Source organism: Aspergillus neoniger, assembly GCF_003184625.1.
Source record: "Aspergillus neoniger CBS 115656 unplaced genomic scaffold BO87scaffold_83, whole genome shotgun sequence".
NCBI lineage: Eukaryota > Fungi > Ascomycota > Eurotiomycetes > Eurotiales > Aspergillaceae > Aspergillus > Aspergillus neoniger.
The window spans coordinates 527-16,861 of record NW_020291211.1 but is presented as its reverse complement, the minus strand read 5'-3'; the positions used below and the strand labels follow the sequence as shown (position 1 = coordinate 16,861).

The 16,335-nt window shown below is 51.0% G+C and overlaps 6 protein-coding genes across 6 annotated transcripts; 2 read left to right on the top strand and 4 right to left on the bottom strand.

The window, feature by feature from the left end:
* Positions 1-395: 395 nt before the first annotated feature.
* BO87DRAFT_381468 (OPT family oligopeptide transporter) lies at positions 396-3,307 on the bottom strand. Its single transcript, XM_025624540.1, has 2 exons — positions 2,272-3,307; positions 396-2,221 (listed from the first exon to the last, which is right to left on the bottom strand). Exons 1-2 carry the CDS (start codon positions 3,115-3,117, stop codon positions 656-658), a joined length of 2,412 nt encoding a protein of 803 aa, XP_025473707.1. The 5' UTR covers positions 3,118-3,307; the 3' UTR covers positions 396-655.
* A 239-nt stretch (positions 3,308-3,546) lies between these two features.
* Positions 3,547-4,681, bottom strand: BO87DRAFT_371396 (D-isomer specific 2-hydroxyacid dehydrogenase family protein; the record flags this gene model as incomplete). Its single annotated transcript, XM_025622072.1, has 2 exons — positions 4,125-4,681; positions 3,547-4,058 (listed from the first exon to the last, which is right to left on the bottom strand). Exons 1-2 carry the CDS (start codon positions 4,642-4,644, stop codon positions 3,547-3,549), a joined length of 1,032 nt encoding a protein of 343 aa, XP_025473706.1. The 5' UTR covers positions 4,645-4,681.
* A 245-nt stretch (positions 4,682-4,926) lies between these two features.
* On the bottom strand, positions 4,927-7,247 carry BO87DRAFT_381466 (putative phenol 2-monooxygenase). Its single transcript, XM_025624539.1, has 6 exons — positions 7,169-7,247; positions 6,906-7,119; positions 6,396-6,853; positions 6,309-6,343; positions 6,028-6,257; positions 4,927-5,965 (listed from the first exon to the last, which is right to left on the bottom strand). The coding sequence occupies exons 1-6, from the start codon at positions 7,198-7,200 to the stop codon at positions 4,994-4,996; spliced, it is 1,941 nt and encodes a 646-aa protein (XP_025473705.1). The 5' UTR covers positions 7,201-7,247; the 3' UTR covers positions 4,927-4,993.
* A 1,345-nt stretch (positions 7,248-8,592) lies between these two features.
* Positions 8,593-9,183, top strand: ccpA (the record flags this gene model as incomplete). Its single annotated transcript, XM_025624982.1, has 2 exons — positions 8,593-8,607; positions 8,656-9,183. The coding sequence occupies 2 exons, from the start codon at positions 8,593-8,595 to the stop codon at positions 9,181-9,183; spliced, it is 543 nt and encodes a 180-aa protein (XP_025473704.1).
* A 732-nt stretch (positions 9,184-9,915) lies between these two features.
* On the top strand, positions 9,916-10,818 carry BO87DRAFT_420509 (uncharacterized protein; the record flags this gene model as incomplete). The annotated part of the gene is made up of 1 exon (XM_025627011.1): positions 9,916-10,818. One exon carries the CDS (start codon positions 9,916-9,918, stop codon positions 10,816-10,818), a length of 903 nt encoding a protein of 300 aa, XP_025473703.1.
* Positions 10,819-10,871: 53 nt separating this feature from the next.
* BO87DRAFT_463948 (WD repeat protein) lies at positions 10,872-15,532 on the bottom strand. Its single transcript, XM_025629278.1, has 7 exons — positions 15,293-15,532; positions 15,012-15,200; positions 12,671-14,941; positions 12,180-12,623; positions 11,886-12,132; positions 11,588-11,838; positions 10,872-11,538 (listed from the first exon to the last, which is right to left on the bottom strand). Exons 1-7 carry the CDS (start codon positions 15,371-15,373, stop codon positions 11,032-11,034), a joined length of 3,990 nt encoding a protein of 1,329 aa, XP_025473702.1. The 5' UTR covers positions 15,374-15,532; the 3' UTR covers positions 10,872-11,031.
* Between the last annotated feature and the right edge of the window lie 803 nt (positions 15,533-16,335).

Here is a 16,335-nt window from a genome sequence, read left to right as displayed (position 1 = left end):
TAACCGAAGCATACGAAACTATGTGTCTGGATACTTCTTTTTCTTCTTCTATCTTTACTTCTACTTCATGTGAATGACTCTTATACCACTTGTTACCCTTTTTCATTGGCCTTGATACCTCCTGCTTTCCTTTCTTTTCACTATGCACAAACGAAAATGCAAATTAACTGTCTCTGAACCTGATCTCTCTCTTAACTTCCTTCTGCGGGACACTTATGGACAAATGATAGATGAAGAAAGGCATGAGGTCGACAGAAAACTGAGCTATTTACTTTTTTGGGCACTTCAATGTCTTGGGATTAATGATGTGCTCAGGATGGAGAATTTATTGCTACATAGTACTTATATTACCAATCAAGAATAAATACAGTATTTAAATCACGGAATACGCTTCTTTCGTAGTTTATGGATCAGACAACTGGCATTAACGGCCAGGCAGTAAGGGAAACGTAGCTCGCTTGATATTGACATTCCCATTTCGTTCCGTTCGGAGTCATCAACATCAGTCCGTTTTTGTTAATCTATATATCCAGATGCTAATTCAAACATTCACCATATCCTCGCTGATAGAACTGAATACAATAGATACAAATCAGTCCAGGAACGAACAATGACTACTCTATATGCCTACCAAATCTGCTCTGTCTTTCCGCTATCAAAGATGCGGAACTCCGCCACTTGCTAGAAGCAAATTCACAATACTAATAATGCCCTCGCCAAGGATCAATCCCGACGCAAGGACAACAACGGATGAAGAGGCGGAATCCGCCTCTTTAGCAGCTGCTTGCTGCTGGTTATGAAGCCCAATTGAGGATCCCGCACGCCCTTCGGCCGTCCATGGGTCGGACAAGTTTGTTTGGATGTCGTCGGTGCTCGGGTCCGGCCCGCCGGCGGCGACTTTGTTCGAATGTCGCCGGGCCCACCACCAGGCAATTAACCCGCCGATGGCACGGGCTAAAGTGAAGGACGGAACGTTGAAAATTCCCACCGCTACGGCAATGCCGCCGGGAATAAAATCCTTCCAGGGGGCGGAGACATCTCTGCGACCGCCGTTGGCGATCGGCGATGAGGCGACAATGCGGAGGATGGTGATGGCTACGAAAATGATTCCGGCGACAAGAGATGCTTGCCATGCCATCGGAGGGAGGCCTTGGCCGGTGACTAGGCGGGCCGTGAAGATCCAGACGTATGCGGTGGGAGTTTGGAACATCGGACCGGGGACTTCGTATACGTTCACGTACATTTTGTAGACGGCGGTGGAGAGCACGGCGCCGACGAGGCTGCCGATCATTTGGCCGTAGAATTGGGCCTTGGGGCTGGCACCAAGAAGATGTCCGGTTTTGAGATCCTGCATCATGTCTCCGGCTTGAAGGGCACCGGACTCGGATACGGCACCGGCGAGGAGGTTGGTGACTAAGGCGGTACGGCGGGAAAAGTGAGAGGCGGGTGTAGCCAGGGAGAAGAGCAACTGGGTTAGTTTGCTGATTCCGGAGACGGGGTTCAAGTCTGTTTCCCCAAGGGCGCGGACGCCCATGATGGAAAGGAGGACTGCCAGCAGGGTGGCAAGGCTGGAAAGCAGTGGAGACATTATGTCGCCAAATACGAAGTGCATGCAGACGACGTTGAGAATCAAAGTTAGAGGGAGGAGTATGATGACTGTTCGGTTGGATATAAGCTGGGATGGAGGCGCATCTTCATCCGCATCATCAACGGCGCTGTGTCTCCCGATAGAAGGGACAGTATGGCTCGGCACAGAAGACACCTCAGTGATGGGACTCAGAGCGGAATAGGATATGTACGAGTGATGATTGGAGGTTGTCGAGCCTCCAGATAGAACCCTCCGTCCAGAGCGGCTGTGGAGGAGCTTGTCTTTCATATTCGAAGCACGGGGTATTAGAGGCCTCACAACCAGCCAGCCAAGACTGACAAGAGAGTCGGCAAGCATAATGGCCAGTGAGATCCAGACGATCCAAGCCTTACTTCCATCTTCCCAACTGTCCACAGGCCCCGGGGCCCATCCGCGAGCCTTTGCAAGTGGCGAAAGAACACCCCAACCCAAGAATGCACCGAAGAGCATATGCATACAGGTCGAGGGGCCCATGATAATGCCCTGGCCAACATATGCGGGCGACGGATTCAGGGTCCAGAGCCAATTCTTAGCCAGATAAAGTCCCAGAATAGGAATATCGCGGACTTGGGGGACGAAATAGGAGAAAAGGGTCTGGCCTATTGTCAGTTGTAGATCCAATGTTCCCAGGCAATGAGCCTTACATAAATCCCGGACAGCGCGAAGGCGCCCACCAGGAGACGCATCTTGGACCTCCAATCCTCTTGGACATTGCTATCATCACCAGAGCTGGCGTTGCCCAGCAGAACGCCGGTTTCCTCGGGTTCATGCGCCAAAGTCGATGCGTAGGATCTTTCCTCACGCCGTATGACACCCTCAACATCAGTCACCCGCTTCTTCGACTTCTCGTCGCCCTGGCCACTTCCGTGCAGCACCCTCAGCATCAAGGCTGAGGCTGTCCCACTCGGGAACTTCAACTTTTCCCGAACGATCACCTCCTTCCTCAATGGGACGGCGAAAACCACGCCGAATAGGCAGACCCCCAAGCTCCAGAGGACGAGCTTCCAAAAGTTCAGCTTCAGAGGTCCGCCTTCGCCGGTACCACCATCTCCCGACGGGCCATCTTCGCCATCTTTGATCAGAAATTCCAATGCCGGGATGACCCCGACGAACCCACAGCCCAGCGGCATGGTTCCCACCGCCCCTGCTACTGTTTGTATGAGGACGTTCTCGATGGGTGTGAATGGATACGACAGATATTTGGAGAAGACCTTGAAGACGGAGAAGCCGATTAGGGCAGATGGCATGGCCATGGTGCTGATCCATCCTGTCTGCAGTCCAAAGTATGTGTTGGAGAAGGTAATGAGAGCGCCGATAAGAAGGCCGACGAGCAGGGATCGCGTGGTGAAGCTTTGCGGGGAGGTTGCGGAGGAGCGAGAATCATCGGCGAAGGCTGTCCGGTCACCAAAGTCGACGGAGGACGTTAGCGGGGAGCCATCTCGGACTGCCCCATCCTCTTGACGGTCGCTGTTGGAGGCATTGCCTGCCATGGTGATGGATTGGTAGTTCATCGGATGCCGTCGCGGTTCAGGTTAGTCGAGCCAGCACGAGAGGAGGGCTCTCCTGTCACTGAAGAAGGAAAAGTCGGATCAACGAGCCATCACGCAAGGGACGGAGCGGAAAGCGGGGAGATAAGAGTAAGCCGCGAGGATGGCTGGGGAATCGATTGATGGAGCGATCGATAGCGCGATGGAGAAGCATCGCAGCTCATCCGATGATTAGTTGAGGATTCGCCATCATTTGCAGGCCCGATAACAGGCTGACTCAGCCTGCGATAAGAAGCAACCAAACAAAGAGAAAGAGAGCATCATCATCATCATCATACACTCCTTTCGAGCTATGCTTGATGTCTTTCAATATAATAAATGGAAATGCTCTTTCATGGTATCTAATTGTTTATACAAACGAAATATTCTAAATCATGTCACTACGTTCATGAATTCCCCCACCATCCACCTCTCCACCGTCTCCTTCAATTTCTGCTCATAGTTGATCAACGTCTTCTGTGTGGCCCATGCAATATGAGGTGTCAGAACCAGGTTCAGATCCTCAGTGCCTTCAGCCAGCAGAGCACTGTTCTCCAGCCCAGCAGGTTCCTTCTCAAACACATCGGTTGCAGCACCGGTGATGCGGTTCTCCTGCAATGCTCGGACAAGTGCCACTTCATCCATCACTCCTCCCCTCGAGACATTGACCAAAACCGCATGGGGCGACATGGCTTCAAATTCAGCCGTCGATAGCAGATTCCGCGTCGAAGGAGTAAGGGGAACTGCAATGAAAATCACCGTGCTCTGCCTAATCACCTCGTCGAAAGAAACCCTCTCCACATTGTCGTCTGCGTGGTTCGGTGTGCTCGCATCAGCAAGTGCTTTGCGCCCTGCGATAATAACCTTCATTCCCAGCCCACGGGCTAATTGGGCGATCCGCTTTCCTGAATTTGAGTCAGCCAATGTAAATCCAAGCGAAGAACAACCCATGGATCGCCCGAAGCACGTACCGACAGCGCCATTTCCGATAATTCCGGCCACCTCCTCCTGGCAGGTCAGGGGTTGCGTTCCATCGTGATTTACACAATCGAAGACGAGGGTCTTTTTCCGGGTCCATTCGCCCGCGCGGGTCAATGTGTGCGCGCGCATCACTCTGCGGCGTACAGAAAAGTAAAGTCCAATTGCATGCTCGGAGACAGCTTCGGTGTTTGCTGCAGGACAGTTGCTCACAGTAATGCCCCTCTTTCTGCACGCTTCGAGATCCACGCAGTCGCTGCCTGCAGCAACTATCACGATCAATTTCAGATACGGGGTCACCTCGGGAGATAGCGCCTCTGCATCAATTCGCAGCGCCGATAGAACTAAGATAGAGGCATCGTGTATCCGTTCGTGGAGTTCGGAGAGCGATGTCTGTCCGTAGATTGTTGTGGTGTGAGTATAAGGAGCGGGCAATTCGAACTTGGGGATTCTGATAAAATCGCCCTGCAGGGCCACGATGTGGTGGTCCGTAGGCGACGAGGGAGGTGCCATGATGATTTGCAGATTTCGCCGGGGACTGAAAATAAAAGAGGGTAGGCCAGCCAAGTTATATGTCGGTCCCGCCGTTGAGTACAAACTGCGCGCCTTGCCATTGACAGCGACCCACTGCAACTCCAAGCGATAAGAGCAGCTCAGAAACATGCGCTCGGATCTCAGCCGACATTTCCCACATTAATCCACATTCCATTACTTTGACAGGTGATAAGGCAAAAGGCAAGTTATCTACCTAATATCTAGATCACCCTACATACTTAACTATGTAACTGCAGGACTTCGGCTAACTTCTACTAGTAAAATAAGTAGACAATCTATCTAGATTACTCCACATTAATTCTGAAGGCTACAGCACCGCTTCCGGCCGAGGCTCGCGAAGGAACCCTTCAAAGTATTTGGTCACGCCGGCCACGTCGTCGAGCTCTCCAATCCATCCAATGTACTGATCGGGCCGTAAAGCCACCATGGCACCCCTTGATCTGTCCACCCCCCAGATTTCATATGCGTTGCCTTTGCACTGTTCATCCCAGAAGCACTCACTGTCACTCCAGACCTTGGTATAGTCCCAGCCAGTGGTCTCATCGAACTGGTGCAGAACTGGGGGGAAGTCGCTCAGTTCAACATCATCCAGCGGAGCACTGTGGATTGCCTTGACCTCGATGACAGAGTCGAGCTTTTGCTTGGGGGGCGTGAAGCGTTTCTGAAGCGCCGACAAACCCTCATTGAGAGCCAATATACGACTCTTCTGGTCTTCCAGCCGGCAGTCTCCGACCAGAAGCAGAACCCGAAAACGGCCATCGCTGTTTAGGAGACGTGAAGTCCACCATGGCTGACCATCTGCTTGCTTGCAAATAAGTGCCTGGGGAAACCTTTCTCCTGCTGTCAGGTGCTTGGCCACTGGTGTACTGTCCTTGTCTACTATGAGGCTCGCCTTGTAGAACGATACATGGCCCTCGGCGAACATCTCATTTTCGCGAAAAACATCTTGCATGGCCTGGATGTCTTCTGGGTTAGCTTCCGGAAGACCCTCAAGTTCAAGCTGATCCTGCTTTTTCTTCTGCTTCAGGAAGAACGCAGCCCATTTCTGGTCGAACTCAAGGAGCATCTTGGCGAGCTGATGACGCTCTGACTTGTAGGTACCGAGGATTGAAGGAGGCGCCATCTCGTTCACGACCAGCGCCAGTTTCCAACCGAGGTTGAAGCCGTCTTGAATGCTCATGTTCATTCCCAACCCAATTTTAGGGCTGTGAGTATGGACGGCATCCCCGACAAGATACATACGTCCTTTGTTGACGGCGGGTGCGAGTCTCCGACCGACCTAGAGTTTATTAACCAGCCATCACCAAGGGATCGATTGGGAAAGTGAGAGTCAGAGTGTACCTGATAGGCGGCCCACCAGTGGCAGATCTTGAAGTCGAAAGAGAAGGGAGACATGATGCTCTTCACTCTTTCGCGGAGCATGTCCAGAGTCACCGCCGACCGATCGAAAGAAGGCGTTATCTCGTCTTCCTCTTGCAAAGGGACATAGAAGCGCACCACATTGTTTTCTCTCGTGATAACAAGCAGATGCCCGTGCGGACTGTCAATCGAAGACGGCCAGCGGATGTCCGCTGTGGTTCGACGTTAGAGGTCTTTTGTTCCATACCAGGTGTTGAACTTACGGAAATCCGTGATTGGGACCACATCCATAACTCCCCTAAGGCATGCATGTCAGCTACAGTCGATCAAGAAATGGTGTAGTAGGTTACCATATATGATCTGTGTGGGATCCCTCGAAGGGGATGTTCAACTGCTTCCTCGTCCAGCTGTGCGCCCCATCACAGCCAATGAGATACTTGGCCCGAACCGTCTCGATTGTCCCAACATTGTGCTTGCGTTTTGGGGCCAGGTCCTCCAGGTCATCCCGGGCTGGGCGGTAGGGTGTAGTACCCGGGTTAGGGGTTGGGGTTGCTTCTTCCTCACTTAGAGTCCTCAGCTTGATCGTGATGGGGTATGCCTGGGGATCATTCTCAAGGGTCTCATCATAGGTCAGTGACTCTCCCATAACGCCTCTTTCAACGTCGATACTGGACGAATCCCGGATAACATCAAGGAAAAACCGTTCGATGCGGCCCTGGGACAATAAGGCCATGCGATGCGGCGAGGATTTCCAGATTGTGCTTCGCAGTTGTCCAGCGCGCTTCAAACCCCCTTTTCCGTCCGGTCTCTAGTATCCATGATTAGTGACCGCTCCCACCGAGGATAACTGTGCCTCTTACCCAATACTTCAGACCTGCTGCGTGGTATCCTTCTTGCAGGATCCTTTGGGTAATCCCCATACTGTCAAGTAGTTCGAGCGTTCGGCCCCTCAGGCCATCTGCGTGGCCTCGGAATATTTTCGTGCTACGCTTGTCGATGATGCGAGCGTTAATGCCATACTGCGCCATCCAGTAAGCAACAGCTAGACCCGATGGACCCGCACCGATGATGAGGCTGTGTCTGGGTCAGCAGTAGCGCCCGAGGGACGGACGGGAAGACTTGCACGTCGGTTGTAGATTCAGTTGAGACGGTCATGATGGGTGACGATAGAAGCGAAACGAGGATAGTCGGAATGATTTGAGTGTGTCGACATTTTCAAGTTGGAGATGACAGCTATCTGCCCTTTATACTACAGTGAGACCGCAGCATGCAGCATCCCGGTCGGACTATCACTCCTACATGCTAGTCGACACGGCCAATGGGGCCTTTGACTCTGCCGTCTTACCCCCACCACGCAGCTCGGAACGTTTATGTGTGAGCTCCAATAGGCAGCACGATTCAGCTAGCTCGGACCATTGCAATTAAGCCTCACAACGGGGTGAATCTGGCTGACAGAGGCGATAACTCGACGCATCACACATACAAGCCCTTTGTGTCATGGATCCGGAGATGCTGCCTGAGAAGGGTATTGCTGTCAAAAGCCAAGTCTGTTAAGCAGCGACGAAGGAAGCTACTCCCTTGGCAATCTGCTGGAGAGCCTCGAGGCCTTGGTCTTAATTCTGACGGATTCTCGGAAGAGCCGGGACTGTCACTCCAGTCACAGCTGTGTATGGGCTACTTGGAATTTCGATCAGCGATCAGACCGAGTCGATCAGGTCATAGCTTACTACAGCTTGCTTTCCTTCCGACCACCGAGAAACTAGCGTCTGTGGCGTTGGTGCAACTACACAGTAGGCGATGTCCGGTCCTACAGTCGCGTCGCAACCCCGCGCTGTGTCAGGCCGCCAGCCATGCGCCGCCGATACTACCATCCCTACTTCGCGTTTACCTGCATCAAAATATGTGATGTCTCCTGTATCAGTGTGGCTTTTACGGCATTAAGGTGACGGGTTGCAGCTAGGGAGGGTTGAAGACTCCTGGTCGCGATGACGAGTATTTGACTTAGGGCAAAGTATGATTATGTCTATCTTGAGCCCTTCTGAGCATCTCTTCCTCCTAGTATCTCCGGATCTGAGGTAAGTTGATTCTGACGTGGCCAAGACACCGACAGGGTTGACAGATATGGGGATGGTAGGAGAATCGGCATCCACCCCTGCGTGCCGTACAGTCCTTGCCATCCCTTCCCAGACCTCCTGGGCAGCGCAAGCTACGATCCAGGCTATGTAGGCATTTTATGTTCCACAAAAAACCAAGGCTAGAAGGCCATGTATGGAAGCTTTCTCCGCACCGTTTAGTCCGCCGGGGCCCCAGGCAGACTGAACCTACCCTTTGTGTTGTGGACGATCCATTCCGACGCGCCCACGAACTCCCATTGCATTCCAAAACAATGAACATCAAGGAAAATCAGAAAGTAACAGTTCCAGGAGTCGTGGATCCTTTCTTCGCCCGTGATATAAATCATGGCTTGATCCTCTGGGAGCAATTGTTCTCATTCTGCATCCCGTCATCCGCAACCTCTGGCATCTACCAAATCGCTTGATCTTCGCCATGCATTTCTCCAGCGTTAGTATCACTCATCCGTAGACTCAAAACATCTGTTAATTAGTCCAGCTCCTCGTCGCCTCGGCCCTCTGCCTGACCCCAGCCGTTTACGGCTACGGCGTGGCACAAGTCACAGTGAAGTCCCACGAAGATTGCGACCCTGGCGCTCCCCCCAATGACAAGCTTATTGGAGATGCCGAAACCACCTACGCCACCGAAGATACTTGCGAAAAGGCCAAGATCTCGCACAGCCTGTCAATCGATGCTTACTCGGTGAGCCTCCAAGACGTCACCAAGGATACCTCCGAGCGTTGCCATGGTCTGGGTGTCTATGCCAATGACCAGTGCATTGGCGTGCCCAACGCAGTGGTTCCTTTCTACCCGGGACAGGAGGATGCCGAGAGCGGGTGCATCCCAGATGACCCGTTCGACAAATACGTCTACGTCCGGCTACTGTGTGATGGAGGTGACGGTAACAAGGATGACCTGAAAAAGGTGGAATCGCACAACCCTGCCGAAGACCTCGCCAACGACCCCAACGATACCCAGGACAATGGCGGCGGCAACATCCTCGGCGGACTTGGTCTCGGTCTGTAGACTGATCAAGGTGTGAGCGATAGCCATGTGCTGGACATGTACGGGTTGAAGCGGAGGTTGCCATGACTTACTGGGTTATAACCAATGTAGTCTAGAAAATAATAATGTTAATCTACCAGATTAAACTCTGAAACTTTGTATACAGTAAGCCTGAATACATCAATAATTTTACGTAGAGCATAATCTTCCACCGCTGACTACGGAGTCCTTCTATACAACTCAATTCTAAGCGAAGCATGTAACCATAGTAGCACAACAACAAACAATAATTCCCTGTTACCAATGAACTAGACTACATCCAGCGCAGATCCGTAGATCACCCCCAAACCCCCAATCACACACAGGTAAACCCTCTCAGGAATGCGGATACAGTATCCAGCCATCCACAACTGGCAATTGACATATCCACACCCACGCCCAGGAATGCTGAATGCTAGCCACTCCCGACGCCAATTACTCTTTCCTATTTACATGCATACTCATTCTCAGCAACTATATTCTTCGCGCGTAGACGTGTGTAGACGTGTAAATCAGCGGCTGGTAGAAGTTGCCAGAGGAGAAGGATAGTAGTATATAAGGATGTAGATGGCTCGAATCTACTGATGAGTACTATCATCATCATCATTATCATCATTCAGCTTCAATCTAATTACTTCCCTTCTATAAATTACCACCATTAAATTGCAGTTGACCTTTCCTTACCAACACCGAACAAGGAACCCAACCCCAACAATGCGCCACCACAACCACCTCACCCCCAAAATCCTCACCACTATCACCCTCCTAACCCTATCATCAACAGCAACCGCCGCCTCCACCATCGCCAACATCCACCCTGTCTTCCACAATACCTGCCCTCCCTCCCCACCACCACCACCACCAGCAGTTCTCTTATCCCCCCGCGCCCACCAACACATCCCCCTCCAACTCCACGAAGGAACATGCCACCCAATCCCCATAACATCCACGCATGTATCCTTCGACACGCAGATCGAGCAGTTTGTATCTCCTGCTCCTAATGGAGAGGATACCAACAAGGATATCGAAGAAGGAGGGGGAATACCCCAACACTGCAACGTGACCATGCATGAACAGCCCGGGTGCGTGGATGAGCCGTTCCTGGCGCAAAGTGTCCATGCGGGGGAGTTTGGTCGGTGGGTGGGGAGTGAGTGTGCTGGACATCATTATCCGAGGACAAGAATGAGGTATCCGATTGTGAGGGGGAGGGATTCTCGGAGTGGAGGGGATGGAGTTGGGAATGGGAATGGGAATGTGTGGGTGTTGTTGGAGTGTGCGGATGCTTCTGCTTCTCCTTCTGGGGCTGATGTTCATGGTGTCGATCAGGTTGGAGGTGGGGATGGTGATGGTGCGCAGCAGCAGGATAATAAGGAAGAGGATAAAGTGGGAGGTGTTACGCATGGGGGTATGGTTAGCGCTACGTCTGCAGCGGGTGCGAATGGGACTGCAGGTGCAGGGAATAGCACGTTGTCTGGTTCTTCTTCGTTGCATGCTGCGATGAGTAACAGCACGGGAGTCAACAGCACGTCTAGTTCTTTGGTGCATGCTCCGCTGAATCAGACGGAGTCGTGGAGGTTGATGCCTCGGAGGAAGAGGGGGAGGTTCTCGATTTACTGATGGGGTTTGTTTCGGATGCGATCATGTCTTATGATAAAATGTCTCTCATGCTTGGGTGATTGTTATTAGCAATTACAGAATGAATTGAACGATATACATGCTAAAACCTTGACGAGATGCCAGGAAATATCTAGTAGCAGTCAATGTATGCACACCGAACACTTGGTACGCAATAATGATACAATAAATCGTTCAAAGCTAGCTACAGCCAGACTAGAATCCGAAGCTGTCAAGCAACGAGTTGGCGTCTGGCTCCTGGAATGTCGTTGGAGGCGGCTTCGGTTTCGGTTTCGGTGCTGCCGCAGCTTGGATACTCTGTTGCAAGCTCTCGCGAATCGGCAGGTCCGCAACGACCAGACTGCTTCGTCGGCGCAGCATCTTGCGATAGTCTACACCATCATGCAAATCAAGTGGCCCCTCCTTGGCTGGTTGTGGTGAAGGGGGTCCTCCCAGGAACTCCCAGTGGCGTACCAGATCTAGGGCCAGGAGATCGCATCCCATGCGGTCGTACAGACGAGCATTGCGGATGACGAAACTCCACTCGGACTGTGCAGATACTTTGGATGCTCCTTTCAGCGTCTGTAATGTCTTTTCACGGAGTTGCTTGTATAGGACGACCAATGCAGGGTCGTTGGAGAGATACGATTTGGCTTGCAAGGGTATCATCCCTGGGCTGCCTGGAGACGCTGGTGTCTCGGGAATAAGTGACTCAACCGGGGACTAGACATAATATTAGTTTCCAGTATCCCATAGCAACTGCAACACTTACAATCAGCGATCGGACTGCCATTCCACGGCGGCCCAACATCCAGAAAGCCCACGATGCCATCCACCGGTTTCCATCAGTGGCAGCCTCAGGCAGCACTCTTTCTTCCAGGATCTCCTTCAACACTGGACCGTCATCTCCCTCGTAGGCACGCGTGATGGCGATGGCAAGCTGGAGATCGCCGACCTGGTTGAGACACACAAAAGCAGCGTCGCGCAAATGGTCCGCAAGAAGGAAGAAGGCGGCAGCATATTCTATACCGCGTTAGTTGAAGTTCCACATTCAGTTCTATAATACGCACCAAATCTTCGCTTTCCAAGCAGAGCATATGCGTTCTTCAATGCCGACGTTTTCCACCGCTCTTCCTGGAAGTTATTGGCAAGCAGTCGTTGTGTTGCACCTTGTTCACGATGCCAATGCGCCATCCGCCAGAGACCCTGAAGGACGTTTTTCTTCCTCAGGGCGATATAGTACAACGAACAGTCGATGGGGTTCTTCTCTTCCGATTTAGTATACTCGTTCCGAGCAACGACTTCCAGTTGCGCCCGCTGACACTGTTAGCACAATCCGATCACTACCCAGAGGTGAATCTTACCACAGCAGTAGGATTCGACAGCCACATGAACATCCCACTCTCTCTGGCCGCTTTCCACGTCATCTTTCCACCAAATAGTCTTGATGCAAGGTCTACTAAGATGTCCTGACTGCCGCTATGGAATGCCCAGACAATTTCTCGCCAGGATACCGTGTCTTTGTTTGCCACTCCTTGGGACCTGCGTAGCATATGCTGACGGAAGAAGAGGAGATATCGCGCAGCATTGTCATCCATTGAGCGGCGATGCTTCTCCACAGTTGCAACACACTCAATCGTGTCCACCAAGCGGAATTGCTCTTGGCTGGAAAGCTGGGGCAGGGTAAATCGCGCCAGGTTCTCGTTGAGCACCAGGGCCGTATCCTCATCCACTACGGTCGACTCTTCATCCATGTTGATATCGGCATATGAGGAATCTATGCCTTTGGAGGTGGCTCGTTGGGGGGTCTAACAGGTTAGCTGCGGAATTGTGTGGCTATCATATAGGTGCTTACATCATGTTCAATGTAAAAGCTTTCCAAGGGCATGTCCAGGAAGCCGTCAATGTCATCACCTTCCGTGTAGAACTTGAGTATGCGATGAAGATTTAGCAAGACCGCATGTACTAGGTTGTTTTTGCCGCTCAGAATGCACTGCGCCAGGAATTGCGGGTGAAAAACGGGCAGCGGTCCATTCAGCCGGCTCACAACCTCGAAGAGATCGACGGTAGAAGATCCGCGAGCTGGTATACGTAATTGAGATATCAGATGATCGGAACTTTCAATTTCGTTCCCATACACGAAGAGTTGATTTCCAGCTCCAATGGCGAGGCAGCCATTGCTGAGCCAGCAAGAATCCCCGATAGGATGAGGAGTAAGGTCGCGGATCCAGATTTCGCGGATCTGTGTCCACGACGGGCGCGAGTCAAGGTAGTCATATCGGAGCTGGGATAAAAGAATGACTTTATGAGGAAACCCAACTGCTAGGATAGACTGCATGTCTGGCGTTGACGTCCAATCTAAGTCACGGATGATGTCGCCTTGTGAGAAATGTTCTTCATACTCCAGCTGTGCATCATTCATATCCCATATCGTCAGATGCGTGCGGTCTTCATCCACAAGCGCTGCTTTCTTGATGGAGCTCCCGCTCGCAAGCGACGGGTTCTTGATACCTGTCTCTACGGTCGAAGTCAAGAGCCATTCGACGCGGCTCTTCTCTTTGTCAATCTTGGCCGTCCAGGTGCGGATAATGCCAGTCTTAGTATATGAAAGTGCTATGTCCGGCGAGAAGAGGTCAAAGAAGCCGGGCATCTCGGCTTTGCGGCCGGCTGGGTCGACAGGCAAGATGTAAGCCATGTCCTCATCCAACCCCAGATGGAATGTACAGAATTTCCGCAGCTGACATTGAGTCCCATCCGCTGTTCCGTTGGTCTGCTTAGAGGTCGGCGGTTGAAACTCCCAAGCAATTCCGTCCATGCTCGCGCCAATAGTTGCCACGTAGACAACCCCATTCTGCTCTGCTGTAGGGATAGGCAAGACACACAGTGGCTTGCTTGATAATTCAAACGTTGTGGCCGCCAGCTTCTGGGCATGAAATGGACGGATATCCCAGAAGGAGATTCCGTTGTGATGGAGGTTGACCAGAAAGTCGCCGTCTTCTAGCACGCAACTGCGATGTATATGTTCGTCAGAGAACAGCTCGCTCTGTCGAAGAAGCGCCGTACCACTCTCTCGCTGCTTTTGCCTCCAGATCAACGCCTTGTTATCATCCGTACGCGAGGCAAGCGTGTGGCCAATGGCATTACGAACGATCTTCTTTATGGGGCCATTGTGGCCGGTCCATGACGCCTTCATAGACACCCGGTTTTTGCGCGGAGCAGGATCAAAAAGCACATCTACCGGGGAATCGAACCACTCGATCCGGCCGTCAAAGTGATGCACTAGAATGCTGATGGAGTCGCCTGGTTCTGCACCCTGGAATGCATGCAGCTGCGCATAGTCTTCTTCCGGAGAGACACCGGGCATGAACGCGAAGTCCAGGCCTTCCACGTGTAGAATATTGAACATGTGCATTTCAGATTTGACCTTGGACCCAACATCTTCCAGGGCCCAGGCTGACATATGCCCTTGACCATCAATCACGACACAGACTTCAGGGCTCTTATTCGCGACTTCGATGATATGTTCCAGAGTGTGATTATCCTTGTTCCCCGTACTTCTCTGCACAGCTCGCTCAGTAGCCATGCAAAAGTCCCGACTGTCCACAATGAAGCCATATCGACGGGTCGGATCGCTCTTGTCGGTCGCATGCCTTGGCTGAACAGAAGCGGCCATATCAATTTGCGCCCATAGTTGCAAGGCGGTCGGCGCATGATGATCCACGGTCGCCCATACCCGAATCTTATTGTCGGCGCATACGGTATAGAATACATTGTCCATAGACTGCTCTCGATGGTACGGTCTTCGCCAATGTATCCCGGTAATGACTGTAGGGTGGGGAAGATATGACACTTCGAAACGAATGTCCGTCCCGAATGCGAGTCGGCGCCATACTTTGGCCATGCGGTCGTAATGTCCAGTGGTGACAAGGAGAGTTGCATCGGGAGAGAAGCGCGCGAATTTAACGGGAGAAGCCAGCTTCTGCTTCCAAACTTGGCGCGGGGTATCGTTCAAGAACCAGAGAGTGAGGTGAGAGTTGCCGAGAAGCAGCTCCTCGGAGGAGCCCCATGACAGGGTACGAATAGTCTCATTGTCGTCTTCGCTGCGAAAGGTTTGGACTAGAGACCACTAACCCATAGATCCATCAGCATGCACTTCTCGTATAGCTTGTATCTTTCCCATCTCATTGACCACGGACCTTCAAGGTTTCATGCTGGATGCCATACGGTTGGTAGATAAACACATCGGGTCCACCGCATACGGCGATCTTTCCGGAGAGCTCATCTATGGTGACAGCCTCCAGGGCGTCGGTATCGTCGACATAGATGGTTTGTAGGAGCTTGTGCGGACCGCCGAGGATAATTAGTGCATGGCCGGATATGTATGCCTGCGGAGAGAGTGCGCAGAAAGCGCCGAATCAGCGACATCCACGCTTACAGAACACCGGGGAAGCTGAAGAGGTTCATGCAGAGAGCTTACCACAACACGAAGTCCATCCCACAGCGCGGTGCTGTAAGCCTGGAGCTTCGTTGGGGGCCTCCCCGGCAGTACCGCTCGCATGGAGGCGGGTGGTTGTGGAGAGGTAGAATGCGTTGGATGCGCGGGGATGCGCTCACAATGGCGCTACACCATTGCCAGTGCGCAGTTATAGGAGCAAAAACTTAGTTGACAGCTGCGCAATGTGACGGGGTTTGCGAGAAAGACGCAAGTATAGAGCTGTATGCGGGTGGAGGGGACAGCTCACCTCGAAGATGCAAGAAGAGCATCCCCGATCGTCGGCCCCGTGATCCACACTACGGCGGTTAATAGCGGCCATCGGGCAAAAACGATTTTTGGTGTTTACTGCCGGCAGAATTAGTATGTAGCTGATTGGATCATGTAGCTTATCTAATATATCTATATTTAGTATTTATATAAAGCTATATGTATACTATTAGATAACTTACTTAGCTTTATTATATAAATGGCTACTAGTCCTGAGTATTATAAAGAGATATAAATCTTGCCTAGAGTATTATATATAGATATTTTATATAACTGGAGTACAGGTACAGGTACAGGTATATATTAATAATTAAGAAAATAATATTATACTTACCTAGACTTGCTTTATCTACGAATTCTAATTATTCTTGATAATAATAGACTTATTATTAATAATAATAATAACTAGTATCTCTGTAATATCCGGATTCTTTTTCTTAATTAGAGAATCTGGATATATTAAAGATACTAGTATAATAATTACTTTTTTCTTCTTCTTCTTTTTTTTTATAATAATAATATTTTTATAAGAGACCTCCGGTACAGGTAATCTCTTACTAATGATAAATATAAAAAACTGAACTTTCTATAAAATATCTTATATTAAATCTCAGATAGTACAGCTATTACCAGTATCAGACTATTTATAGTTAGTGTAAATACTGCTGAATATATCTAGTAAATAATAATATTCTAGAAAAATACTTTTTATACCAGCATGGTATTTAGAATACAGGACTGGTAGATAAATTTCTTGA